This window comes from Marmota flaviventris, chromosome 11 (assembly GCF_047511675.1).
Source record: "Marmota flaviventris isolate mMarFla1 chromosome 11, mMarFla1.hap1, whole genome shotgun sequence".
Classification (NCBI taxonomy): Eukaryota; Metazoa; Chordata; class Mammalia; order Rodentia; family Sciuridae; genus Marmota; species Marmota flaviventris.
Window position 1 is genome coordinate 59,389,573 of NC_092508.1, and position 27,103 is coordinate 59,416,675.

A 27,103-nucleotide genomic window follows, 5' to 3' on the forward strand; every position below is an offset into this window, starting at 1 on the left:
ATTAAGGATATGAGCTGTGTGAATAATATTGATCGAAAACTACTTAATTCATATTTTTATCATTTCAGACATTGATTACAAAGATGCCTGTTTTGTTAGGTGGTCCAATAATCTGCTCATATGATTCCAATCTATTCAAAATACAATTGCATGCCTGGATGCTAGGAGCCCAACAATTGGAGCATGTCACACCTTCTCCAGTTGCTCTGTCATTGATTAACAGTTAAAATGTGGATTAATTTAGGTGTTACATGATATGAATTTATGAAACATGATCTATTTCTCTCTTGAAAGTTGAAATCTATTCTATATTCCACAAAAGTGGCTAAATAAGCAACATAACACGTCCTTTTTCTAACTCAAATCATTAGACTTCTTCTGTGTCACTTCCATCTCATGGAACTTTTCCAACATGTAGTTACGGCTCAAAAGTTCAAAACAAAGTCTTAAACACTGCCCCTTTACCATGACAGATTGGCCTGGATGAACATCAGTCTGTGCCTATTTGATCAGAATGAAACTGGACAAGGCCAATAGATCTGGCTCTTTCATCATAATTTAGTTATAAAAACCAACAATACCCTCAGCCATTCACCCATTTTACTCACAGAGTGCTGAATAATAAGAGAATCTTGCAATCACTTCCAATTTCAAAGGGATAGAGGTCTATTTCAGATGATGAGGTCTGTTTAGATAAGCAAAGGGATGTCTTCTTGGACCTTCATGCTCAAGGTTAAGAGTCTCTTCTTTTGGATGATTCCTCTGACCACAAATAAAACCAACTCATTTCCCTTTGCCTTTGCAGTGCAGGTTAAAATGTTAAACAATGTGTTTTCCATAGCACCTGTAGGATAATTCAGTTATCCCAAAGATATTCAAACACTTGAAGGACACAAAGCCAGCTTTTTAAAATAGAGTATCTAAAGAGTATCTAATTTTTTAAAAAATCCCAAGTGCAGAAAAGTCAAAGAATCTTTTTCCTTTTTAATAATCATATTTGAAGTAGACTTTAGCATTCTAAAACTTTGGCTTAATTAAAAGGAAAAATTCCATGCAGTTTATACTATATTTTAAAAAAGAAAAAAAAAAAAACAGAGAAAGAGATCTAACTTTTGTTTTCCCCGTTTGAATCCTGAAACAGAAGAGAGCCTCACCTTTACTTCCCAAAGTGAGACCTAGGGGTAACCCCGGTTGGGAATCAAGAGAATGTAAATATTAACAGAAGCCACAGGAACGGATGGGAAACCCTCCTTACTCTCCCAGAGCCTGAAAAGACAATGGGTCCTAAATATCATCTATATTTAATAGCATATAAAGAAGATAAGCCAGGGGCTGGGGATATAGCTCAGTTGATAGAGTGCTTGCCTTGCATGCACAAGTCCTGGGTTCAGTCCCCAGCATCCCCCCACAAACACATACACATAATAATAATAATAATAATAATAATAATAATAATAATAATAAGCCAAAAGATACCAAGAAATAAGAAAGCACAAAGAAATGTTAGGAAAATGAAATTTCAGGAGGCAGGAGGAAGATACCAAGAAATAAGAAAGCACAAGGAAATGTTAGGAAAATGAAATTTCAGGAGGCAGGAGGTTTCCACAAAGTCAAATACCATAACAAGGTGAAGGACTGAGACTGTGTTTCACAATCCAGATGAGGAGGCAGAGGATGACTTTAGCTATGGGGAGTCCATGGAGTGGCTGGACAGAGAAGAAAAGGACACAACAAGTACAGATGATTCCAAAGTTTGTAGAAGGGGAGATGAAGTCAGAAGATGAAGAGTACCAGGGAAGACGAAGGCTTTGCTTTGTTTTGTGTGAAGATGGGAGTGGCTGCTGGCCCTGTCACTCTGATGAGAAGGATCCTCTAAAGATAAAAAAGTGAAGATCACAGGAATAGGAGGAATTGTGCTAAAGCAAGCATGCCAAGAAGATGGAGTGAATGGGAACCAGAACCCAGGCGGAGCCATCTCAGGAGAAGAAAAAAAAAAAAAAAAAAACAAACTATTTTAACTCAAGGGAAGGGGAACAAATGAGTACAAATGGAAAAACATTTTTAAATATATTTATAATTGCCAATATTCACTACGCCTTCCTCCCCTTACTCAGGAAAAGGATGATCTGTTTGCTCAACTGTCTGTGACTTGTGCTGCTGGAGGTAAGAGGTGGAGGAAATTGACAGGCACCAAGACAGGCTAGTTTGCTCTGCCCAGAGAGGACTGAGAGTAAGAAATGAGGTGAATTAGAAAGGCAGCAGGGGAGATGGACAGGAGGCAGAAAACACAGGATAGTTGCCAGGAGGAACTAGATTGGGAGAGAAAGATGTGTAAAGATGACTTTCAGAAATCTTGATTTTGGTCCTCGAAGTGGTTGGCTTTATTTGGGTTATGACCTGGTGGCACCATAAGAGGTGAGATTGTCTGCGGGAAAACGAGGGGACAGGTGATCTGGTCAAGGACTTGATGCGAGCAGGAAAATCTTGAAATGTGTATTAGGGAGAATGGGAAGAGCTTCTAGGAAAACACATAAAATCACTGAGTTAAACTGGTTCTCTGGAGCCGGAGGGGTTAAATTTACCAGGACATCAAACTGGGCAGTGGTAGGCATTTCCCCAGCAGCAGGGCTAGAGACAGGAGAGAGCACACAACCGGACAGAGTAAGGCTTGGGTTTGACCTGGAAGGTGCCAAGAGCAGCACAGGTCTGTTGGGCTCATTTCTAAGTGCTGTGTAACCACTTCATATACTTTAATCGAGTGAATAAATGAGAGAACTGATAATATTGGGGAAAGGAGTCGTTGAAATGATAGGCTACGGTATCCAAACTGAATAGGGAAGGAAGTGAAGGCCAGGGAGACCTAGGAGAGGTTAAAAAGGTCCCAGGAGTGGCTTGGGAGGCTAAGGCAGGAGGATCATGAATTCAAAGCCAGCCTTAGCAACTCAGTGAGACCCTGACTCTAAATAAAATACAAAAAGGGCTGAGGATGTGGCTCAGTGGTAAAGTACCCCTGGGTTCAATCCCCAGTAACAAAAAAAAAAAAAAAAAAGTCACAGGTCCATGGGTCTACCTGTCACACAAATTCAACTTCAACTTCAGGTGGTAAGCACCCCCTGGTGGCTTGTCCAGGAGTCATTAGACCCAATATTCTTTCCATATATATATACTCTCTTATTTACTCTTGTTTTCAATGTTCCAAGCTCCCTTAATTTCCCATCCTTAATTTAAACCAGCTCAGCTTTTTACTTGCCCTAGCCGCCTCAGGTACCCCCTAACTCTCTCTCTGCCCTTTCCTCCCAAACTCATTCCCTTTCCTTTTTCTATTTTTGTGAGAACAATCCTAATCATGGCAGGTATTGCTAAAGGTAGAATCTACAACATGCCTGAACTAAGGATCAAGAAATCCTTATATTTCAAAATCAAAGAAGTCAAAGACAAAGAAGGTAGATGTGAATTTTAAGGTAGTCACAGACCACATCATCTTGTAATGAGCCTGCGTTTCCCTAAACACTAGCATTCAAAACATTTTCTATCCTGATGGCTAAGACTGATATTTTAATTATTAACATTAAAAGTATTTCTGCTATTAATTTTTTATGAAAATGTATGTGATACTTCTGCTGTAGGATGGGTTGAGTAGCCCTTTGAAAAGTAGACTGAAGATGTTTACAACACTGTACCTAAGAAGGACTTACAAATGCACTTTTGGACCACCACCTATTTGTCAGTTGGGGATATGGTATGCTTTTGATTCTTGTTTAGAATTCCTTAAAAATCACAATAAGCTATTTAGGGAATAACAGTTTCTAAACCTTCCAACAAATAATAATGAATGGTTAATGTTTTGCAGGGTCAACCAGCCATCTTTTGGCTCCTGTTTCCTCTTTTAAAACAAGCTATTTTGAGAATTTCCATTCCTCATGCTCTTTTTATTCCCAACCCTGACACTATTTGTATCCCTTCAGTGGCATTTTTTTTTTTTAAACTCAGGAAAACTTAAATAAGTTCCAAGACTGCAGAAGAGCCTTATTATTTGATGATTGTGGGTCTTGTCTGGGAAAAACTCCAAACATAGATTTGCCATTTTAAGCAATGCCTTTGAATTCTCACTCTATTGTCAGCACCATCCCTGCATTATTGGTTTATTATTGATTTTTTTTCCCTGTTCCTTTTCCATAAGTTAACTAGAGCACTCTGATTTCTTCTTCCCTCTTCTGTTTTCTTGGCTTATTGGTCTCTGAAAGACTTCATTGCTTTAGGTTTTTTTATTTTTGAAGAACACATGCACACCTATGGACACAAAAGCGTACCTTGCCATGACCATACTCTGGGTCTTTTGCCTCTCCATCCTAGCTCTCTGTTCTTTACTTGTTCTTCTTTGCTCTACTTTAACTGGCCCAACGTGCATGATCTTCCCCTTTGAGACAGGCTTCAGGCTCATCCTTCACTCCTCCTCCCCTCTGGTGCCATCCTATCTCAGGTCACGCTCTTATCAAGGTACCACTACACCCACCAAGCCAGCTTTGCTGCCACCTCTGCTCTTTTATTGTGTCCTCACCCCACTTCCTATGCTCTCTCACAGGCTCTGTCCACAGGGTACATGGTACTCCTTCCATCCTGGGTAGGCAGGAAAACATCTCCTCATACCCAGGCACACCTTCCCTCAGAGTCCTCATGTGCCTGAAAGACGAGGATCACTTTCTCCATTTCACAAATGAGAAAACTGGCTCTCCCAGAAGTTAAGTGCGTAGTCCCAAATTCCCTATCTTGCAAGTGCTGGAGTCACTGGCCCTCAAGTGTGAAGAGGGAGGACGTCCTGAGTGACAGGAAAATACAGTATTCACCTAGCAAGGATTCTGTAATTAAGTTCTTTAGAGTTGGGGAACCACATCAAGGCTGATGGTTTCAACAGATGGAATTCATGAAAAAGAAGTATAAATGCAAGTGTAGGCTCTCAGATTTTATTCTAGCTGGTTAGAGTATGTATCTCAGTATACATAAGTGCTAGATAAATTCTTACTCAAGTAGGGATCAGGAAATGGAGGGGAGCCCTTGCTGCCCTTAGCCACTAATTGCGTAGTTTGGTCATAGGATGCTTCTTAATAGAACACACTCTGATGCTTCCTTCTGACCCAGACCCAAAGAATATCAGAACAAATACACTGTTAGGAAAAAAGGCTTTGGGATTACTGGGCTGCCTTCCAATTCACAGGACTATTTTTTTTTTCTAACTACAAGATAATTATTGCTGGATATTATTATGGGGTTTTTCCATATGTCCTTTAGTTAGGACAGCGATGACCCAACACTCTGCCTTTTAATGTATTCTGGTCTCCTGCCAGCTTACCTCATCCTTCAACTTAGTGCCTTTGGTTTTCATTTTTATGATTATTCAAACTTCCCTTCCCTAATCAATATCGCATTTGGCCACTGCTGCTCTTGACTACACACTTTGGCAAAGACTCCTTGGAAAGGGTCGTTTTTCCACTTGCAGCGGGCTCATTTAAAACAAGTTCTTGCTACGTTCATCATTTTGGCAAACAAGGACAAGTTCAAGGAAATTAGAGGCCAAACTTGACAGAGCACTGGGTACAGCTGCTGGCCCAGCTGTGCAATGATTCTCAACTGGTCCATTACCTCCAAAACTCAACTATTCAGCACAGCTTCCCCAGTCCAGCACTCCTGTCGGTCTAATATATTTGGCAACAGCCATTATTTCAGAAATGAATGCTCATGTGTATTTATAGCAAATCACATGCCTGCTCTATCAACAATTAGAGAGATTAGGATTCAGCAGACATATTCCTCTAATTAGGACAAGATGGAAGACATAGACTATAGAATTCTGCAGTTTGGTCAAGGTTTATTCTCTCCTAAGGAGACTGCCACAATGCATTTCATCAGCCTCACATCCGGTCTCTCTAGGGCCACCCCCCTCCCTGTAGAACATTCACTCTGTGTCTGTCCCATGGAATTTTCAGTCAGGGGATTCTGTTTCCAATTGGCACTTTAAGTTCCCCCTTCTCCCTCCCACCAACCACAGGATAGGCTCAACGGGCCACTTAAAGGCTTGTTTTGAAATAACATGTGGACAGCATCATGTGGTCACTAATTTCATTCAGTTACACCCGTCCCCTGGAGCCTGGTGTATGTTCTATGCTCACACTTAAATAGTCTCTCCTCTGAACAAAAGCCTGATCTCAGTGTCTGGGCCATAAATTCCATCTTGCCTCACTCCTGCCCATGCATTATTTAAGCAATCTTCTCGGTGAGCCGGCATGAGAATTTCCCTCCGAGTAACAATCAGCAGGCGCGTTCAGCTCTGTTCTGATGGGAAATGTAGGATATTCGAAAGAGTTCCACCCATTCACAGTCTCGATAGTGAAATATGATAATCTAATTTGGTAAAAATAAACTGTGAAATCAGAGATTTGAGGCAAAAACTTTCAAGATGCAATTCAGACTAGCAATCAATGCTCATTCAGTTTCTGTACCATCTCAGCTTTCTCCTTGTGCAGATGCTTAAGTGATGCTAAATTAAATAATTGACAAATTTTTAAAACTGCTGGAAATTACCATCTGTACTTAATTTTGGAATATAAAAAGGTCCATAGAAAACACCCTTTATGATTATTTTGTCTAATAACAGATATGAAACAATACAAACATCCCAGTCATAAAATATAATGCGTTTCGAGCAGTCTGGCTCACATAATCAAACACAGTTTTCAAAACAAAAGACCACAGGAGGAGTGAGATACTGGGTGACACATACATTTTTAAAAAAAAAAGACGAGCAAAATAACTGAGTTTTTAACTTAAAAATCTACCCCCTCTAGTCCCTGCTTCCCGGTAAAATAAAACACAAAACAAAACAGAATCTCACCCACAGGCTTCCTACAGACAGTAATGACAGTCATCACTTGCTCATATTTCTCTCCTGGATAAACACTGGGCTAAACTGTCCTCTGTTAAGAACTTTATTAGGTTGGTATTACATTTATACAAAATGAAGTCTACTACTGTAAACAAACTGCTTGAGACTTCCGTGAACACACAAGAAGAGAAACGAGCTCGCTCCCTGGATGTGAACACACTGGTACATACATGGATAAAACAAGCTGAAACTTACACCAGACACTTCTCCCAGGTCCAACACAGCAGTAGCCCTAAGGATACATTCTAGGTGTTTTTAATCCATGTTCTGCTCTTCTCACTGGTGGGACTACTCAGGCACATGGTCAAGTTGCAATCCGCTTCTCCCTTAGTGATGTATGAGAGCTGGACTGATTTATCTTGTCTTTCTGCTGCATATTAGCACTAATGTTTCTGCGTATGCATCCTACCTTTCTTTAGCCGTAGCCCCGGCTTTATCATTGGTAATCTAAATTAAAGAGCCAGTGAACAGAGCAGGGTTGTTGTCCCCCACCCCTCCCTGTTTTCCATGAAACAATTGCCAGGCGCTCATTCCCGGACAAGGATTCCACTGTTTATTCTATCGAGCCTCCCCTTCAATATCCCATTGAGACTGGAAGTCAGAGTGGCAAAGGGAGAGGTCCAGTGAGACTGCCTTAGTTCAAAGGTATATTTACGATTTATGCCCTAAAACAGTAGCTGGCTTCGGGAAATACTCAAGAGCTGTCATCTACCAGATTTTCAGCCTAGAATTCAGAATCGACACTTGACAAAAACAGAGCAACTTGATACTGCACTTACTACCCTGAATGCAGTTCACCTTTAGTGATTCATTTTTTTCTGAGAAATATCTTCTTTTTCTACCAATCTTTGGTGGACATCTGTATGCTTAAATGCTTAATTTAATGAGCACTATTTTGAGTGCTACGATTTTGCAGGTTGCACACAAGAAGCACAAAATCCTATAAAAATTTGGGGAAATCCTTCAAACAAATCATTATTAACCTTGCTGTAACCTGCTGTCAACAATGAGCAGCTGACACAAGAGCTAAAGGCTGTATTTAATTTGTGAGCTGTCAATTCCTCCAAGACATGTTTAAAATTTTCTTAGTCTCCACAAATGTTTGGGAAGGGAAAACAGATCAGAATATATTTTCATATGGAAGTTTTTGATCTCTTAAAAATGTTATGCCTTAGCAGTCTCTCAATGCTTTTAAACTCAGATCTATGATGGCTACTGAAAAAATATTAGGTTTCTGTTCTAATTTTAAGCATCAGAGTTTGGTGAATATTAAATGTTATTTCATTTGTATTTTTGTGTATTTTTAAGAGAAAATATAATTGTTTTCACAATTTTAACATGTTTATTGCATTTAAAATTTTGATTTTTAAAATTAATAAATTATATCCATTTCCCTGTAGGCATGAAATATAGAATTGCCCACCCCACCACCCTCATTTTTTTTGGCACTGGGGACTGAACCCAGGCCCTTGAACATGCTAGGAAAGTGCTCTGCCACTCGGCTACATCCCCAGTGCTAGACTCGCCTTTTAAAACAGCTTTGTATTATTCAATCCCCTAACCCTGGACATTTGAATTGCTGCAATTTTTCCTTTAAAAAACACCTCTTATCAGAAATGCAAAATATTCACATTTCCAAAAAAAAAAAAAAGCCAATTTCAATGCCCCTCCCCCCCCCAAAAAGAGTCAATCTAAAACTTACTGCTTCTCAGCTTTTTTAAAATTTCAGTCAGCAGAAATATAACTTGGGAAGGCTGCTTGAAGACTATCCAGGTATCAGTTCCTCTAGATTGTATCCCTGGGATAAACTTTAAAAATATTTATTAATGTCTGTACTGTGAAACTTGGTTATACTGAACTGTTCCACAAACAGAGAAATTATTTTAAAAATTTAAAGCTGGGCTTGTCACTTGACTGCTTGAAACTCTGCATAGCTTCCCATTACTCTTAGGATAAAAGCCAAAATCTTTATCATGGCCTTCAAGGACTTGGTTGTATTTCACTCAGAAGATAAGCCCACCTTCCCAGAACTGCCTGGCTGGGATTCAGAATGATCAATCAATCAGGTATTGAATCCATGCTCTTTACTAACCAGTCCCTCAAGTATGGTATCCGAGCACTGGTCTGGGATGCCACGAGAATTCCAAAAGCTAACACACAGGCCCTCTCCTTTGGTTTAAAAGTAACATACAAAGCTGGACGCAGAGTTATCCTAGTTACTTGGGAGGCTAAGACAAGAGGATCACAAGTTCAAGGCCAGCCACAGCAACTTAGCAAGACCTTGTCTCAAAATTTCAAAAGGGCTGGGGATGTAGCTCAGTGATAAGATACCCTTGGTTTTAATCACTAATACTGGTGGAGGGGAAAAAAAAGCAGCATGTATGAATAAGATTTCACTCCTCTACATATCACCTTATGGCAAAATCAATACTGACTTTGCAAGCTTCACTCTAAAAATGCAAAGTGAAAATGAAATCAAGGGAGAAGAGAATAAGATGAAATTAATCATTTGATGAATGTTAATTCAAACTGGCTTAGGAAAAGGGAAACCATCAAAACAGAGCAGAAACTCTGAAACAAGTATTACTCAAACTGGGCCTAATGTTGTCCTTTTAAGATCTATGGCTTACCATCAGCTAATTACATATAAAGTCCACTATTTATCCCATAATTGTGGTTTTGAGTTTCTTCAGGAAATCACTCATATACTTTAATTACATTACTACTGATATTACTCTCCTCCAAAAATTATCTTTATTTTAATCACTGAATGAACCACTTGACAAACTTCACCAGTTTCTAAGTAAGATGGCTTGAGAAGTTGAACATCACAGGACCATGAAAATAGGGGATTTTACAAAATTAAAGACCTACGTTGCATTTAATAAAAAAAAATGCATGATCCTTTAATGCAGCTATATATCAACTTGGGTATAAAATAATGTAAACACTTAAAGTTACCTGAAGCATTCAAAGAGTACTAGAGTACTAGAGTACTAGTACTAGAGTACTAGTAATACATCAGGAGACGTGACCGTAAGATTCATAATATTTCCTATACTTCCCTTCATTGCCAAAAATTTATACCACAAAACCTTGTCTTAGAAAAAATCCTAAGACTCTGGTCTTCATATCACAGCTCTGCCACTTATCCACTGTGTGACTTTGGGTAAGGGACTTAAACTCTGTGTGTGTGTGTGTGTGTGTGTGTGTGTGTGTTAAATTAGCCTATTAAATGCAAGAATAGAGTTCCATTTCTGATTTCAAAACTCATTTCTATCATACCAACCCTCTTGTAGATGGTTTGGTATGATAGAAGGCACTAAAGAGTAACCAAGAACAGGTAGAAACCAAAGGGGGCAATGGTACCTAGATGAATGGCACTTAATGAATCATCCAGCTTTTATAGTTTTTCATATACTAGAAGGTCCCAGGGGACTTGAGATGGCCCTATTCATACAGGAGCCTAATGTCTTACTAGCTAAGGAATCAGTGAGCAGAGTTTGGGAAGATGACAGGAGCTGGAAAATGAGGGAGATTATTTCAGAGAAAAGAGCCACAAATTCAATACATAAGATTGGATCAAATCTCTGACTGATCCCAATACTATGTTATGGTCTGGATATGAAGTGTCCCCCTTTAAGGAAGTGATTGGTTCATGAGCGTTCTAACCTCATCAGTGGATTAATCCATTTTCTGGATGAATAATTTAAATGAATTATTGGGAGGTGGTAAAAAATAAGGGAGGTGGGACCTAGTAGAAGGGAGTGGGTCTCAGGTTTGTGCCCTTGGAAACTGGCTTCTCTCTCATCTGAGGTCCAAAGCAATGAAGCCAGTCAATCATAGACTGAAACCTCTGAAACTGTGAGCCAAAATAAACCTTTTCTCCTTTAAGTTGTTATTGTCAAGCACTTTGTTATACAAGGAAACTAACACACAATATATGCATGGAGGGTCCTCCAAGCACCCCAGCTATCATGAAAGGAACTCAACAGAGATTTCTACTACTGTCTGTTAGTTAACTGCCTGCAAAACCAGAAAATCAATACTAAAGTATGTGATGAATTTCAGAATCTCTATGATGTATCCTTCACAATGTCCAAGGTGAATTTCAAAATCATCAGATACGCAAAGAAACAGGAAAATGTAACAACATATCCTCAAACAAAAAAAGTAGTCCACAGAGTCCCACCAACTGTGGGATAATGCAGACAACAAGAATTAGTGTAAAGCAGCTATTATAACCATGTTTATGGGCATTAAAGAAATCTCAGTAGAAAAGCAGAAAGAAAAGCAGAAAATGGAAATGCTAAAATTAAAAAGTATAATAGCTGAAAAAATCCATTGGCTAAACCTAACAGCATACTGGAAAAACAGTAATAAAATTTGTCAGTGAACTTGGAGATAAAATAGTAGAAATTATTCAATCTGAAGAACAGACAAAAAATTTAGTGAACAGTAGGATATATGGCATAAGGTTTAAGACATATGTAACTAACTGGTATCCCAGAAGGATAAGAGGAGAGAGAGAATAGGCAGAAAAAAAAAATATTTGAAGGGAAAATAGTGGCCCAAATTTTCCAAAATATGGTTCAAAATGAAGACATGTTTACCAATTCAAGAACCTCAGCAAACCCAAGGGAGATTATTAAAAAAAACAACACATAAATACATGCCAAAACACATCATATTCCAAGTTCTAAAATTTAAAGATTACAAGAGGATCTTGAAAGCAAATGGGGATGGGGTGCAGCTTATTACATACAAGAAAACTACACTAACTTATCAAAAGTAGTGGAGGCTAGAAGATAATGGAATATGTCATCCGTTTAAAGTGCCAACAGGAAAACAAACATCAACCTAGAATTCTGTATCTGGCAAAAATATCCTTAGACAATGCAGGCTAAATGAAGACATCTTTGAAAAGAAAAAAAAAAAAAGTCTAAGATACTTAGTCACCATTAACTCGAAATATTGAAGTGAGTTCTCCAGAATAAAGGTAAACGACACTTTAACCTTTAGATGGTTATTTAGATCTACATAAAAGAATGAGGATCACTGGAAATGGTAAATATAAAAGACACACACACACACACACACACACACACACACTTCTTTTTAAAGTATTTAAAAGACATACAACTATTCCAATAAATACATAACACAGTTTTGTGGAGTTTATGAAATAAATGGAAGCAATATACAGGATAAGAATAGCACAAAGAATTTGGGGGAAATGTAAATGGAACTATACTGGCATTAGGTTCAATATTTGACATGAAGCAGTATAATATTAATTCTAAGTACCATGTGAAAAGTTACAAGAACATATGCTGATACCTGAACAACCACTAAAAATTAATTCAGAGAAACAAATAAAAAGTCAATAGAAAAATTAGAGTGGACTTTGGGGCAGCCATGAAATTTTCCCACTTGGGTCTCTCTTCTAGAAGAAACTTGCCAATCATCTGTAAGGAATACAGTAGTTGAGAGCATCCAACTGTAATCCCGTTAGGATCCATTGTGAATGAGTCAAAGCTATGTTCTTCAAACTTAGCCAGTGACTGAGCTAGCAGGGATACTAGCACTTGGCCATATCTGCCCAATGCAAAGCTTGTCCACTGGCAATCTTGACACAAGTATCCTCCACTAGGCTGGCGGAGACCTTCTCAAAATTGCAGTGCAGTCTGAGACTGTCTACACTATCTTCCTTTCTTTTGCCCCTTCTTTAATAGGTTTCAGACTCTTGTTCTTTCTCCTCTTGTCTTTTGTTGGCATTGTGCCAAATAAATGTCTTACACATTTATCTTTATCTTGGTATTTTCTTCCTGGAAAACCAAACTAAACAAGGATATTAAAAAATATTCATTTAATCCAAAATAAGACAAGAAAGGAAGATAAAAGAATAAAATGTACATAGGACAAAATAAAGGCAAATGACAAAAATAGCAAACCTAAATTCAAGCAGTTAAATAATTATATTAAATGTAAATGGACTAAACACTTTAATTTTTCAGAATGGATAAAAACCAAAACTTATCCATATGTTTTCTATACTATATAAATAAAAACAAACAAAAAATTTTAAAATAAAAGCTTGGGAAAATAGGTATCAGGAAAAGAGAAAGTATACGAAAGTGGTGGTGGCTATGTTAATATCATATGAATTAGCTGGGCATGGTGGCAAATGCCTATAATCCCAGTGGCTGGAGAGGCTGAGACAGGAGGATCACAAGTTAGAGGCCAGCCACAGCAACTTAGCTAGGCCCTAAGCAACTCAGTGAGATCCTGTCTAAAAATAAAAAATAAAAAGGATTGGGTATGTAGCTCAGTGGTAAATTGCCTCTGGGTTAACTCCTCAATACCCATCCCCAAAATCATATGAATTAAATTACAAGGCAAAGACAATTATCAGGCATAAAGAGAACCATTTTATAGTGATACAAAGATAATTTGTCTGAAAGAATAAAATAGAAAATTATAAAGCAAAACCTGACAGAATTATTGAAGAAACAGACAAAATCAACAATTTTAGTTGGATATTTTAACATTGCTATCTCAAAAATTGATAGAATGAGACAAAAAATCAGTGGGGACATATAAGATTGGAACATTACTATACATTGACCTAACTGACACTTTGAACATTACACACAACTGCAGAATACCTTCTTTTCAAATGTATATGGTACATTCATCAAAATAGAAATATGATGTACTGTAAACAAATCTCAGTAAGTTTTAAAAGACTGGAATCCTACAAGATATATTTTCTAACTATAATTTAACTCAACTAAAAAGTAATAGAAGGAGCATACTTAGAAAACTCAAAATATATGAAAGTTGACAATACATTTCCAAAGAGCTTATGGGTCAAAGAAGAAATTAGAGGAAATACAAAATTTCTGAACTGAATGACAATCAAAACATGCAATACATCAAAATTTGTCAGACACAGTTAAAGCCATTCTTAGAGGAAAGTTTACAGTAAAAATAAATTGTATGGTAAAAAGGAAAAAAAGGTCTAAAATCAATGGCTCAAGGTTCCATCTTAAAAACTAGAAAAACAAAAAGAGGAAATTAAATCCAATGTAAGTAGAGGAAGTATTTTTTTAAAAAAGGAAGACATTTATGAAATAGAAAACCAATAGAAAAAAAATCAAGAAAGCCAAAAACTGGATGTTAGACAAAAAAAACTTAATAAATTCCTAGCTAGACTGATCAAGAAAAAAATTTTTAAATGGAATACAAATTATCAGCATAACGAATAAATATGAGAGTTCTCTAGTCATCCTAATATACTGAAAGAACAATAATTAACTATAACAAACATGTTTATGTCAGTACATTTGAAAAGTTAGGTAAAATGGGCAAATTCCTTGAAAAATACAATTAATCAAAATTGGTACAGGATGAAAGTGAAAATCTTAATAGCTGCAAACCTTCAAAAGAAATTGAAAAAAAAGTTATCAAAATTCTTCCCACAAAGACAACTCCAGTATAAATAGTTTCATAGTGAATTTTATCAAACATTTAAGAAAAATGTAATACCAGTCTTATACAACTTTTTTAGAAAATGGAGCAAGATGAAATAATTCCCAACTCATTTTGAGACCAACATAAATCTGATACTAAAATTTGATAAATATGCTATAAGAAAATAAAATCACAGATTTTATTTACAAACACAGACACAAATATCCTTAATGAATATTATCAAATAAAAGCTAGTAATATATAAGAACAATCATCCTTTTTGTATTATGATCAAATTTATCTCAGGAATGTAATACTGTTTTAACTTCTAAAAATCAATCAATGTAATTTGAAATATTACCATGATAAAAGAAAAAAAGCCATATAGAATTTTATCTATACATTTAGAAAAAGCAATTTATAATATTCACATAATAAAAAAACAGCAAATTAAAAATAAAAGATTTCCTCAATATATAATTGAAATCATGTTTGATCTTTTTTTTGGTTTGTTTTTTTATATTTATTTTTTAGTTGTCATTGGACACAATATCTTTATTTTATTTATTTATTTTTATGTGGTGCTGAGGATCAAACCCAGGAACTCGCATGTGCTAGGCAAGTGCTCTACTGCTGAGCCACAATCCCAGCCCTTGAAATCATTTTTAATGGTAAAATGTTGAATGCATTTTCTCTAAGATCAAGGTCAAGGAAAGCATGTCTACTCTCACAACTCCATTCACTTGTGCAATGGAAGTCTTAGCCAGTGCAATAAAGTTGGAAAATTTTAAAAATGGTATAAGGATTGAAAACAAAGAAATAATCCCATTGGTTGCAGATGATATGATTATTTTATAGAAAAATCATAAAGTATCTCAATGGGATAGTAATAATAATAATATTTCCTATGTTAGATGTTCAAATTAAAACATGTTTAACACTATGCCTAATACACAATAAACACTCCCTATATAAGCATTAGGTTAAAATGTGTCTAAATATAGAATTAGGAAAGGGTTACATGTTAGCTTCTTGACAATGAGTATACATTTATTCATCAAAATAGCTAATAAAATGCTACCTTAAAGAATAAGATTATCTTCATTCTGGGACCCAGGTTATGTATAAGTTCAGGGCAAGTAACACTGAGATGTCTAGTCCTCACTGATATTCCTAAAATAGAAAGATGAACTGTGTTATAAAGTGACACTGTCCACAGAGCTACTGCTTTTATATATGATCTAACACATCCACATAACTACACAAACAAATCCAAGTGTTGCTTTTAAATGAGCATATACTTTGTTGTGACATTTAAACTTAAAAAAATGCAACTTGCATATTGTATTTACAGTTTAATTCCATTTTAAGGCAAAAAGATGTGTGTATATAGTCACTACTTTTATCTGTGCATATTAAAATATCTGGAAGCATACAAAAGTGGGTTAATCTTGACTGTGGAAATGGAAAAAAACTTGTATTTTATATCTTTGGCATATGGTTTGAATTTTTAATAATCCTTATTAACAATTTACATTCTAATTAAAAATAGAGAAGCCTCTTACTAATACAAAATAATCAACATTTAAAAGTTGATTCTTAAACTGTTTTTTTTTTAACTTAACAATATTTAGTCTTCTTTTTTTCTGAGTCAATAAGATAAAAAGAGTTCTTCCTTTGTTTACATTAAACAAAGGTAGTTTTATTTTAGATATCAAGATCATTTTATCTCTAAGATCCTTCTCTGCATCCTCATTCCACCCATTCCAAGGGGGAAGTCAGGGAGAAAAAAATCACAGATCAGGTCAAGATAAAGGTTTAATCTACCATCAGATTCACAGGCCATCAGAACCTGAGAGCCCCTCAAAGCCAGGGGCTTGATTCCTAGAGAGACTATCTGCTTAGCCCTAATTTATGTTTTCTGACTGCATTGACTTCAGGAACTGGTTTCCCCAACTCCCACGTCTGGATGTATGGAGATCCCGGAAAACCATATGGATCACAGTCAACTCAGTATCACAGAAGCCCAGAATCTTAGAATAACTTTAGATCATGTCTAATCCATTTACAGACAACCACTTCCCAGGTAAGAAAACCTAAGTCCAGAGAAATCCAAGGTCTTAGCGTTATTAAGAGATCAAAGCAGGTCTCTTGAGCTTCAAGATAGACATTTTCCATCAGGACTGTGAAAGGACAGCATGCCCCACTAATGCTGACCAGGGATAGTCCTTCATGTACAAAGAGTACATTAGGATGCAGGCTTAACAAAGCACTGAAGGGAGCAATCTTCCGGCCTTTATCATAGATCCCCAAATTGTAGTGCAGACATCAAAAACTGACTGTTATTCTTTTACCATCATGATTAGTGCTCCATAAGATGCACACACACTTTCTCTGCAAATAGTCTCTGAGTACAAAAGAGAGAATGCTCCCTGTTTGAGATATGCCTTCCGGCCACATCACTCAGGGATGCTTTTAGTACGTAACTAATACTAATGAAGGGCTCTTATTAGAATGTTTTCCACATTTTGGCTATAGGCAACTGAAAAGCTGGAAATATTTAAACGAATGCATTGTTTTCTATTATGTTCTTTACAGCAGGAAACTATACATTAATTTAGGAGGTAAGCTCTGGAATCACTCAAAATCAATAAATAAGAGACTGATTCCGTGAAGTTGTCCTGCAAGCTTGTCCAGAACCAGAAACAAATCCCTCTTTCCTCTCTTCCAGGGGAAAAAACAAAACAAAACGAAACTCCCAAAGAAGAGTCAAAATAGCATTCCCAAAGGTCATGAGCTAAAACTCACACATAAAACCTAAAACAACTGATATGAAAATAGGAAACAATTCTTACTTAATTTATAAAAGTTCCTAAGCCCTCTCCTATGGGTGGTTATTAATGAATACCGATTCATGGTCGTAAATATACATTTGACACCTTTTATCAATATCACACACGAGCCTTCCAACTAATTACTGTCAGCTCCTTTAATGTGCTAGAAATAAGATACGACTTCATACACCCTCAAGATGGTGGCAGCTACCCTGGGGTTGAAGAGAGGCACAAGGGGGTGGAAACTAAGGGGATGCTGAGAGGGCAGGCCCTGGCTGGCCTTGAACGCTGCACACATTACTGCAATTGCCACCCCTTCCCCAAATACTTCATTGCTAATGGGTTCCCAACACTGAAGCTTTTAAAAACTTTGTTCTTTTGTGAAAACTCAGTAGGAAGATCCAAATCTTCCAGCTGAACAAACAGAAGAAGGCGGAAAGAGCATCCCCTCAGCACTTGCCCTGGCTCCACCCTCGAGTTTCATTAAAGTGGTGTCGTTGGAAATATGCAAATGACACTGTAATACTTTGAACAAACAAATAAATTGTGTGAGCCTCTATAGGCAATTTACTCAAGGTAATTAAGAATGCTAAATCAAACAAATTATCATTTTAAATGGCAAGTAAGTTTTCATTAAACTTGATTTCCATACTAAAAATGAAACTACTACCTCGACAGAAGGGATCTAGTGTGAATTAAAAAGCCAAGTGTCAAGAAGGGGAAAAAAAAAAATGGACCCCCTGGCTTTTGATTCACAAAATTAGGATCAGGTGTCACTTAATTTTCACAGGACACTGGCTCAAAGAGAAGCAATCTATGCATGAATGTAGAATTGGTAGAATGTATCTAAGGGACCCCAAGCATGAATTGTTTTAAATGAAGAGGCCCATCAATCACAGAACAATACAAACTCAAGGTAATTTCTTTTCAACTAGCAACTCAATCTTTGCCTACCATTAAGAAAGGGAACCTGGAGGCTATAACCCACACCAAGGATTGAGAGCCTTTCTGTAAGAGGTGGAGTCATGGAGACCTATAGTGGAGCCTCCTCTGTAGTAGGCTGGCCACGATCCATGCAATAAATATTTACAATGGACCAAACCAATGGACCTCAATCAATAATCATGAAAACAAATATGCTCACAGAAAGAGCAAAATCCCATATTGTTGCCAAACGGACAAGGCTAACAAATGATCCTATTAAAAGTAGATCAGGTGAACGTTTTTAATCCTAAAAAAAACATGATCTTAAACATAGTTACAGTCTATTTTTCAGGTCTCTTTCCTTTTTAATATTTTTGTCCCAGTGATTTATTGGGACACTGATTAAACCCCATCCACCTGCACTGGCAACCAATAAAGCCCTCATGGACACCTGCTTTCTTCTCACATGAAGCACTTCACCTGGCTTGGCCTCCTGGGTCTTCCCACTTCTGCCTTCAGCCCTGTGTCCTACAGGAGGCTACCCGATGTGTGCTGTTTCCTCCACTCCTGATGTTCTGGTCAGGGCAGATGGCCTAGGGCAGGAGTCAGGGAGGAGCTAAGAGTATGAGGCAGGGTAGTGGCCGGACTGAACAGGGAGGGGCCTGGAGCCCAGACTGGAGAAGCCATTCTGTCACCACCTCTGGCATCTGAGTCCAGTCACCCTGCACATGCAAGATCATTTTCATATTGTTTTCCTAAATAGTATGCCCTCAGAGTGACCCTGGGAACACTATGAAGATACTAATGACAGTGGCCAGAAGTCTGGGTCAAGCCTATGTTCCAAGGAGCAGAAAGAACTCTAAGTAACCACATTTTTTCTTCTGTGCTCCTGCCATGACCTAAAGAAGCACTCATGTGACACCAACTCTGTAACCACAAAAAGAAGAATAAGCACATCAGGAACTCAAGAGACTGGAAGAGGACTATGTGTCCCCAATTCTTCTGTTTGCTCCTGATCCTTGCCAGAATGGGATCCATTCATCCGTTCATTCATCGAATAATCACTGTACCTTCTACGCACCGGGCGCTGTACTGAGCTCAGCCTGTAAAGAGATACCATTTCTGCTCTCAAGTTGCTCACATTCCAGAGAGAGGAGAGCCATGCAAATGAGCAATTCCAAAATAATGTGCTGGAAACTCAGAGGAGGGAGCACCTAGGAGGAGCACAGAGCATGCCTGAGAGACACAGTCGGGGGAGAAAGCTACCTGTAACCAATGTCAGTTCCATCCTGGTGCATCTGCGTGCCATCAACCCACCAGAAGAAGAACTATGCACAACAGAAGAAGGCTTACCCTCCTCCAGGCCATGCCTGAGCAGAAATTCCAAGAGTGTAGGACCACATCCTCCAGGTCTAGCACAGAGCTCAGGGTGCTGAGAAGCCCTAATAGATATTTGCTGAATAAATGGATGATTTAATAATTTGGAACTGCCCCTGGACTATTTTTGTATAGCATCTTGGAAGAGGAGGCTCTTAACAGTCATTTAATAACTTACCCCTCTAGAAATTATAGACAAAAAAATTTCTTTTAAAAAATGTTTGCAGGTAAATGAAGGAATACAATTCAGAAGCTAAAAAGGAATTATTGGACATGGCCCATCTTGGATGCATCATGGATTTCATGTGATCAGTGAAAGAGACAACATACCATGTGATTTCACTGCATAAAATGTCCATAAAAAAGTAAATATATAAAGACTTAGAAAAGAAATCAGTGGTTGCCTGAGTCTAGAGATGGAATAGGGTTAATTATAAATAAGCACCCAGGATGCTATTGGGAGTATGACATTTTCTAAAACTGGAGTATAGAGATGGTTGCACCACATAGTAAAGATATTAAAAATCATTGAATTATACTTGAAATGAGTGGATTTTGTGATATGAAATATACCACCATGAAATTGTTTTTAAAAGCTTGTGAAAGGCTAAGTTACAGACTTTCCCTTATATCGCTATGAAAACAGGGCTGCCACATTATGATAAAGGCAGAACTAAAATGGAAAAGAGCCCTGGACTCCTGATTTCCAATTCCAGTGTCTTCTCTCCCCGCAAGCTACAGTGTCATCCTGAGAAGTCGACTTGCAGATGGGAAGCAGATGAGCGATGGATGGCCGGGAGGCTGCAGGGTGGGGAATTGGGGACTGGCTGCTTAATAGGTACAGGGTTTCTTTATGGGGTGTTAGAAGTTCAGGAAGTAGACAGTGGTGCTATTTGTACAACACTATAAAAGTGCTTAGTGCCACCGACTCGTGCACTTTAAGATGGCTAAAGGGGTAAATCTTGTGTATCTCACCTCGATTTTTTGCTAAAGGTCTTCTTGTGTATAGACCATGTCTCAGGAACATTTCCACATCCCCCTCCTATCTGCCGAATCCATTGCCAGCACCACAGAGGAGCCGGCCAGCTGCCATCCCAGCTATGTCATGTCAGGGTGTCTTACTTAGTCCAAGTGACAGCACAGCTCTAAGCTATTTGTTTGCAGCACTCCATCATCTTCCCTCTGGTTGGCAAACACCAGACATTAATTAAATTAAAAAATCTGGGCTTGGTTTGCATTTTAATCCTGCCCACTAGAAACTGGCTGGCATTCTTCAAACCAGCACATGCAGGGACATTCCCTGACTGTCAGCCATCTCATTAAGTGTTGCCACTGTGGCTTCCTGGCTCCCTGAAAGCGTAAGAGGTGGTGACGTCTGGCACGTATTTAGTCACGCCTTTTTGTATAACCCTTGCTGCTTGGCCAGGCATACTCTAGGTCCACGAAGCTCCAGGACTTCCTACTCCCATACAACCCAGAGCAGTCCCAGCTTCACTGCCCCCAGGACCCCTGTTGCAAATGCCCAAGGCCATTCTTATCAGTGATGACTCCCAGGGTACTTCCTTTGGCCAAGATCATTGAGATCAGTATTCCTATTGGACAATCTATAAGGTTGGTCAAAATTTCCTTCCCAATAAAACAATTTGTATAGCATTTAGTAAGTGGGGCAAGGATGCCAATTTATTTAAAGCTAGATCCAGGGTCTGAACATGCTTAGCATTCCTATATTTGCTTGATGTTGCACATAGAAAACAAAGATTATTCGCTATCAAATGTTTTCTAACCCCAAAATGACATTAAACTGATACTTTCATTTTTTTGGATGGCTGAAAATATGCCTGATATTGGAAGGACTAAAACAAAACAAAACGACAAGCCCTCAGGTTTCCATTTGGGAAATAAAATGCAAAACACAAGTACTAAATGCCAAATGTCTGAAAGAACTCCTCTGAGGAAATGCTTCTTTCAGTGCCAGCCAAAAGTCACAGGGACACACTGTGGCTGAATTTTTTAATTGTGGCTTTTTTTTTTTTTTAGATGCTGGATAATTTTCTGACCATTAAAGACAATCATAGCCAAGCCTAACAATAAGAGTAATTGACATGCTTGAGAGCATACAGCTGATTCACTGTGGGGTATGAGAGAGGAAGGAGGCAAGTGAGAAGAGGCGAGAAGTCCAAAGTCATTTTCTCCCCATGAAAAAGCTGCCTTCACAGGAGAAAAGCCTGGGGTGGAAGTGTGTCTGGGTTTCCTGGGTGCTTCACTGGCCAGTGCCCATTTCCCAGGTGGCACCACCACAGACATAAGGGACTTAATCCTGGCCTGTGCCTCCAGATCCTGTAGGTCCAGTGTAGGACACTGAAATGAGGTTTCTGAAAGAGAAGGGGTAAGACCATCCTGCCCTGGGGAGACTGTGCCTGCTCCAAGTCTCGAGTCTTGGCACTGACCAAATACAAGACTGACCCCAGAACTTGATGAACCCAGCAGACAGCCTAACTTGGAATAGTCAACCTCAAAGATGAAGCTTTTTCTGTATGTAAAGTAAGTGACACAAATACCACACTGTCCCTGCCTTCAAAGGATTAATAATTTAATGGAAAAAAATAGCAGCACCTATCAGACAAGACAGTTATCACCTAGTGTCAGAAACTGGTGACTTCTTCAAACATTTCCCATGCACACCTTTGGGACTGAGCTCACCACAGAGGAGGACAGAGTGGACTTTTCAGATCCCCATCCTTGTGTAGGTGTCTTGGTTAAAGCACTTAGTTTTCTGGGTGTCAGTAGTCTCATCTATAAGATAGGGATTCCATCCAGAATCTCAAAGTCAAACACATCAAACATCTAACACGAAATAAATGAATATTTAAAAAATAAATAAAAATAAAAGGTAATTAAGGAAAAGAAAAAAAAAAAAACACATGAAGTCCCACTAAGTGGGACACAGACTCCTCCATATCCTTTCAGTTCATTGCTGACAACAGGGCTTACAAAAACTTTTGGTTTTTCTCTACTATTTGGCTTTCAGAACTGTGGCTGAGGGATTGTGAGATCTGTAGTAACAGACTAAGGAATGCTCTGAAGATAAAAATGAGACAACCATATAATCATACTTAGAAAAAAATCTTAATTTTATAAATGTGCTTAAATCAATTACATCCTTTATCTGCACAGAACTCCCTGTAGGAGCTTGGGAAATACTAATTATCCAAGTGTGCACACTTTGACTTGCCCTGGCAGGTTCTGTTGGAAAACTTCTGCCAACCTCTGTAGGAGCAGAGCCTATATTTTTACTTAGCTTAAAACAGTGAAACATCATCGCCATTTTATTTTCTCCCTTTCCATTATTGCCTCTTACTAATCTCAACATCACATATTCTCTGGAAGGTTGTTCACCCCTGTCACTTTATTCCAGTCTGGTTTCACCCTACACAAGGCCTGAGCATGGCCTATCTAGACTACTTTAACAAATTCCCAGTTACTTATGCCACTTCTAACTTCCACAAACTCCTGCTCCCCATAGCCCAAACATTCCAGTCCAGGAACGCTATGGTGTGAAAAAAGAAAAAAAAAAAATGCTAAAGACTTGCTACAGTCAGCAGGACCAAGTTCAACTTCCTTCACTGAGACTCCTACCCTTTTCCCAAGCTCCTATCCACAAATCCCCTGCTCCCTGCAACCTGATCCTTCAAATGTCTTGAACTTGGCCACCTCTGCAACCGCATTTCCACCACTCCAGGACTGTGTGGTAGACTGTGTTTTCCAAAAGACCATAATTTCTCCCCCACCCCACATGTTCCTCCTACAATGTGACTTCAATGTGTTAAAAATGTAGCCTATGTCCCCACCCCCACCCCCCGCACCCCCCGCTGCTGGCCCCTGATTCTGGTGGGGGGTGGGACATAGGCTCCATTTGACAAAGAGGCAACTGATGACTTCCAAGGCTTCCTCCAGAAAAATTAAAGAAGCTTCTGCCTGGTTCTCTTGGGACACTAGCTCTTGTTACCCAGCCCCTGTGCTGGGAGGAGGCCAAGTAACCACATGGAAAGGCCATACTATAAGTGTTCTGGTCACGGGCACACCACTGTGAGCTTTTGACTGCCTGCATCCTCCTCTGAGTGGTGCCAAATGATGGCAGTGGAACTGAGGCAGCCTCTCCCTCCCAACCCTATTCAAACATCAGGTTCATGAGCAAAATTTAAAAAGTACTGTTGTTTCAAGTGACTCCATTTGGGGTAGTGTATTATGAACTAATAGATAACCAGAAGACTAAAATGACCCTCCTTTTCTTCATGGTCTTCTCAAATCCTACCTACCTTTCAAAGCCCAGTAATTTCACCTCCTTCATGAAATTAAGCTCCTCTGAAAGTGATTTCTCTTTCTCTTTCTGTCTCACTTGAAGTTTGACAGCACTCAATAAAGATCGACCATTTAATGCATATTAATAACATCATGTCCCCCAAAATGGACCATGATCTCCTTGAGAAAAAAGACCAGGCCCATGTTTTCAAGGGAACTTTTGTCCATCCTCTCAGAATATCTGAAACATAAGAGAGTCCATATATACTTGCTGGATAACTAATTTTCTAGCCTCCAGAGTCCAATTCAATAGGTACACAGTAGGTACTTAATGACACACACCATGACTGGTGTTTAATATAAAAGAAAATATAGTAGAAGAATGAGGGATAATAAAAATAGTTTTTCAAGAGAGGATCAGGTAGTTGCAAGAAATTCAAATTTTTCAAGTCTTTAACCTGTCTTTATGTTGTGCAAAATACATGCTTTTTAAATTAATAGTCTATATTCACAAGTGACCGTGTGTGTTTGTGAATGTGCATTCAGCTAACATGTGGATCTACATGTCTGTTTTGGGAGTTCTTTCCTTATTAATAATTTAATTCTTTAAGGGGGCATTTTGAGAAGCGGCAGTAACCATTCTACAATCATGTAATCACTTGAATGGAATTAGATTATGGCAGGGTTCAGCAACAGGCAGGTTGTTTCTTGTCAAATGACATCTGTATCAGTTCTTCTCAAAGTGGAGATCATGAACCCTAGATGGTGGTCACTGAAGGAGCTTCATGAAGTTCATGTGTGAAATTATAGCCATGCTTTTGTGTATATGTATATTTTTCTGAAAAGAGGATCTATTACTTTCACTAGAATCCCAAGCAATTAATTGAAGGCTTTACCATACCACATTTGTTTTTCAACCATCCTTCAGAGATTTTTTTTTAATTGTCCTTCAGCAACAAGGAAACCAAAGCTGGTCCAGGCTCTGCCAATATTTAACAATGAAGGCCTTAGGGAGGTCCTTATGAGCTCTCTGGACCTGCTTCTGGATATTCAATTGTAAAAAAAAAAGGGATACACTGAATGATCTCTAGAGCTACTAAGCCTTCTCGAGACAACGTCCCTAGAAAGGACTTGAAGAGGAAGAAGAGTGCTACCTTACTTGGTGCTTTTCAAGTGGATTTTCTTTTCTATTAAAAAAAAAAAAAAAAAAACTTGGTTGAAAAAACATTCATCTTGGTTGAAATTTATATCAAATTGTTCACAATTATTTATTTAATAAATATGGGTCTTGCAATGAGACAGTCACCATTATGGGCTTTTCACTCAGTCCTCTAAGACTTGCCAATACATAGTGGTTCACCTCAACACTGCACAGGATTCCAGGAAGTAAACTAGACAACATACTAAAAATTAAGAGAAAGGCACACTAGACCAAAAATAAGTGGTTCATTATTAAGTGCATTAGACAGGGGTCGTGCAGGTGTTCAACTGGAAACATAATGCTCTATTGATAACCAGGTTGATTAGGTCAATCTGTCCTATTAAGTGTGTGTCCACTTGCTCCTTTGCCTACCAGAACTGCATGATCAGTTAAGAGAACAGCTTTCTCCCCTGGAGGAAAATCTCTCTTTAAAGACAGAGAAGTAGCTACGTGCCTGCCCAGAACCATCTCTCACAGGAACAGAGCCAGAAACAAATGAAAAGCAAACACAGATGCTTAATGGAAGAGAAGTCATACAAATAATTTGAACCCAAGGATGATCTGACCATAATTCTTCTCATGCTCAAAGGTTTCGATGGAGGAAGTAAAATTTTATAAAAGCTTTGAATCAAAAATGAAGCACAAGGCAAAGCACTAAAGAGAAAAGAGACTCTCAGCACTTTAAGGAGACAGAAAAGAAGACATTAATCATTTCATCATTTTTGCTCCATTCACTTTCCCCTTAATGTTAGTATTTCACTTTTATATGTATACTTAATCATATATATATATACATATATATACACACATATACATATATTTACAAATATGTATGCATATATATAAATACTTGATTTACCTCTTGAATCACACAGTCACCTCCTTGGGCCCAATAACCATAAGTTTCATATCTCATTTGCATAATGATATAAATACTCAATATTCTATATATTTTATATATATGAATAAATGAAAGGAATTTACACACACATGAACTAAATGCCTAAGGCAGAAAAAGTGTTTGGGATCCATAATACCTTCAAATTATATCAAAAATCATCTCCAGACTCAGAGATCCTACAAGAATTTTTTTATACCACATATATTTCTGTGGTTAAAAAAAAAGCTAAACATTGACTTCATCAGCAGCAGACTTATAATATTAAGTTTATTTAAGATATTAACTTTATATCACATAAGAGATTTTCTTAGACAAAGCTACCTCTGGATTCTTTCTTCTCTTTTTTTTCATAAATCAAAGATCTAAAAGCTGGCTCATATAATACCTTACTTTATTTTTCTCTAAGTTTTTCATTTTAAAACAAAAAAACTGCAGGGAAAACAAAAGTGGGAAATAGATTACTGCCTTGATTTCCCAGGGCCATTTAGACTGCCCGATCATCTTGATAGGGTAGCTGATTACCAAGATTTTGATATCCCTTGGAAGTCCACAGTTGAAAGAGTGAAGACATTTGTAAGTAGGATGCCCTTTCACATAGTGATATGTGCAGAAAAATAAACAAACTTCATCTTTAGGAAACTCAGAAGGCCGAGTCTCCAATGGCCACTCCTTGTAGGAAATGATGCACTACTGAACCATTAGGAGTGTAAGGGGGCTTACACTTCTTGTGTAAGGGGCTTCATTACTTAAGGATCTTGATTTTCCATGTCAGCATTTTATGAGAAGCATAATCAACACAGAAACACTTTGTGTTTGTTGAATTTACTCAATTATTATCAATTCTAATTTTTCTCATAATAACACTTATAATGAAAAATGGAAACTTATTGTGAAAAATGGAACATTCCATCACATTTAGGCTATTGCTCTCCAAATGAATGTTAAGTGAGGATTTTTCTCACAAATATTCTATTCAAACAGATTGAAACTGAGGTTTTGTCTACTTATTTATGGATCTGTTAGTGTGTTTGGTTGGCTGGTTTGTTATGGATACTGGTTGATCACAAAAGAATAAGATGGTATGTTATAAATCATGAGTTTTGAAGTCAGACAGGGCTAGTGAAATCCTAATTCCTTCAGTTTACTAGCAATAC

General features: G+C 38.0%; 1 protein-coding gene across 4 annotated transcripts in view; it reads right to left on the reverse strand.

Annotated features, from left to right (window-relative positions):
* Rapgef4 (Rap guanine nucleotide exchange factor 4) overlaps positions 1-27,103 on the reverse strand; it is a 221,420-nt gene that overhangs the window by 180,580 nt on the left and 13,737 nt on the right. For 2 of the 4 annotated variants that reach the window (XM_071619070.1, XM_071619068.1), the window contains exon 1: positions 15,495-15,557. The exons of 1 other annotated variant lie outside the window; for it this stretch is intronic. In XM_071619070.1, coding sequence (XP_071475171.1) covers positions 15,495-15,518 — 24 coding nt within the window. In that variant the 5' untranslated portion in view covers positions 15,519-15,557. Of the gene's footprint in view, positions 1-7,132; positions 7,223-15,494; positions 15,558-27,103 lie in introns of those variants that run through there. One more of the 4 variants, XM_027946022.3, reaches the window with a different exon arrangement.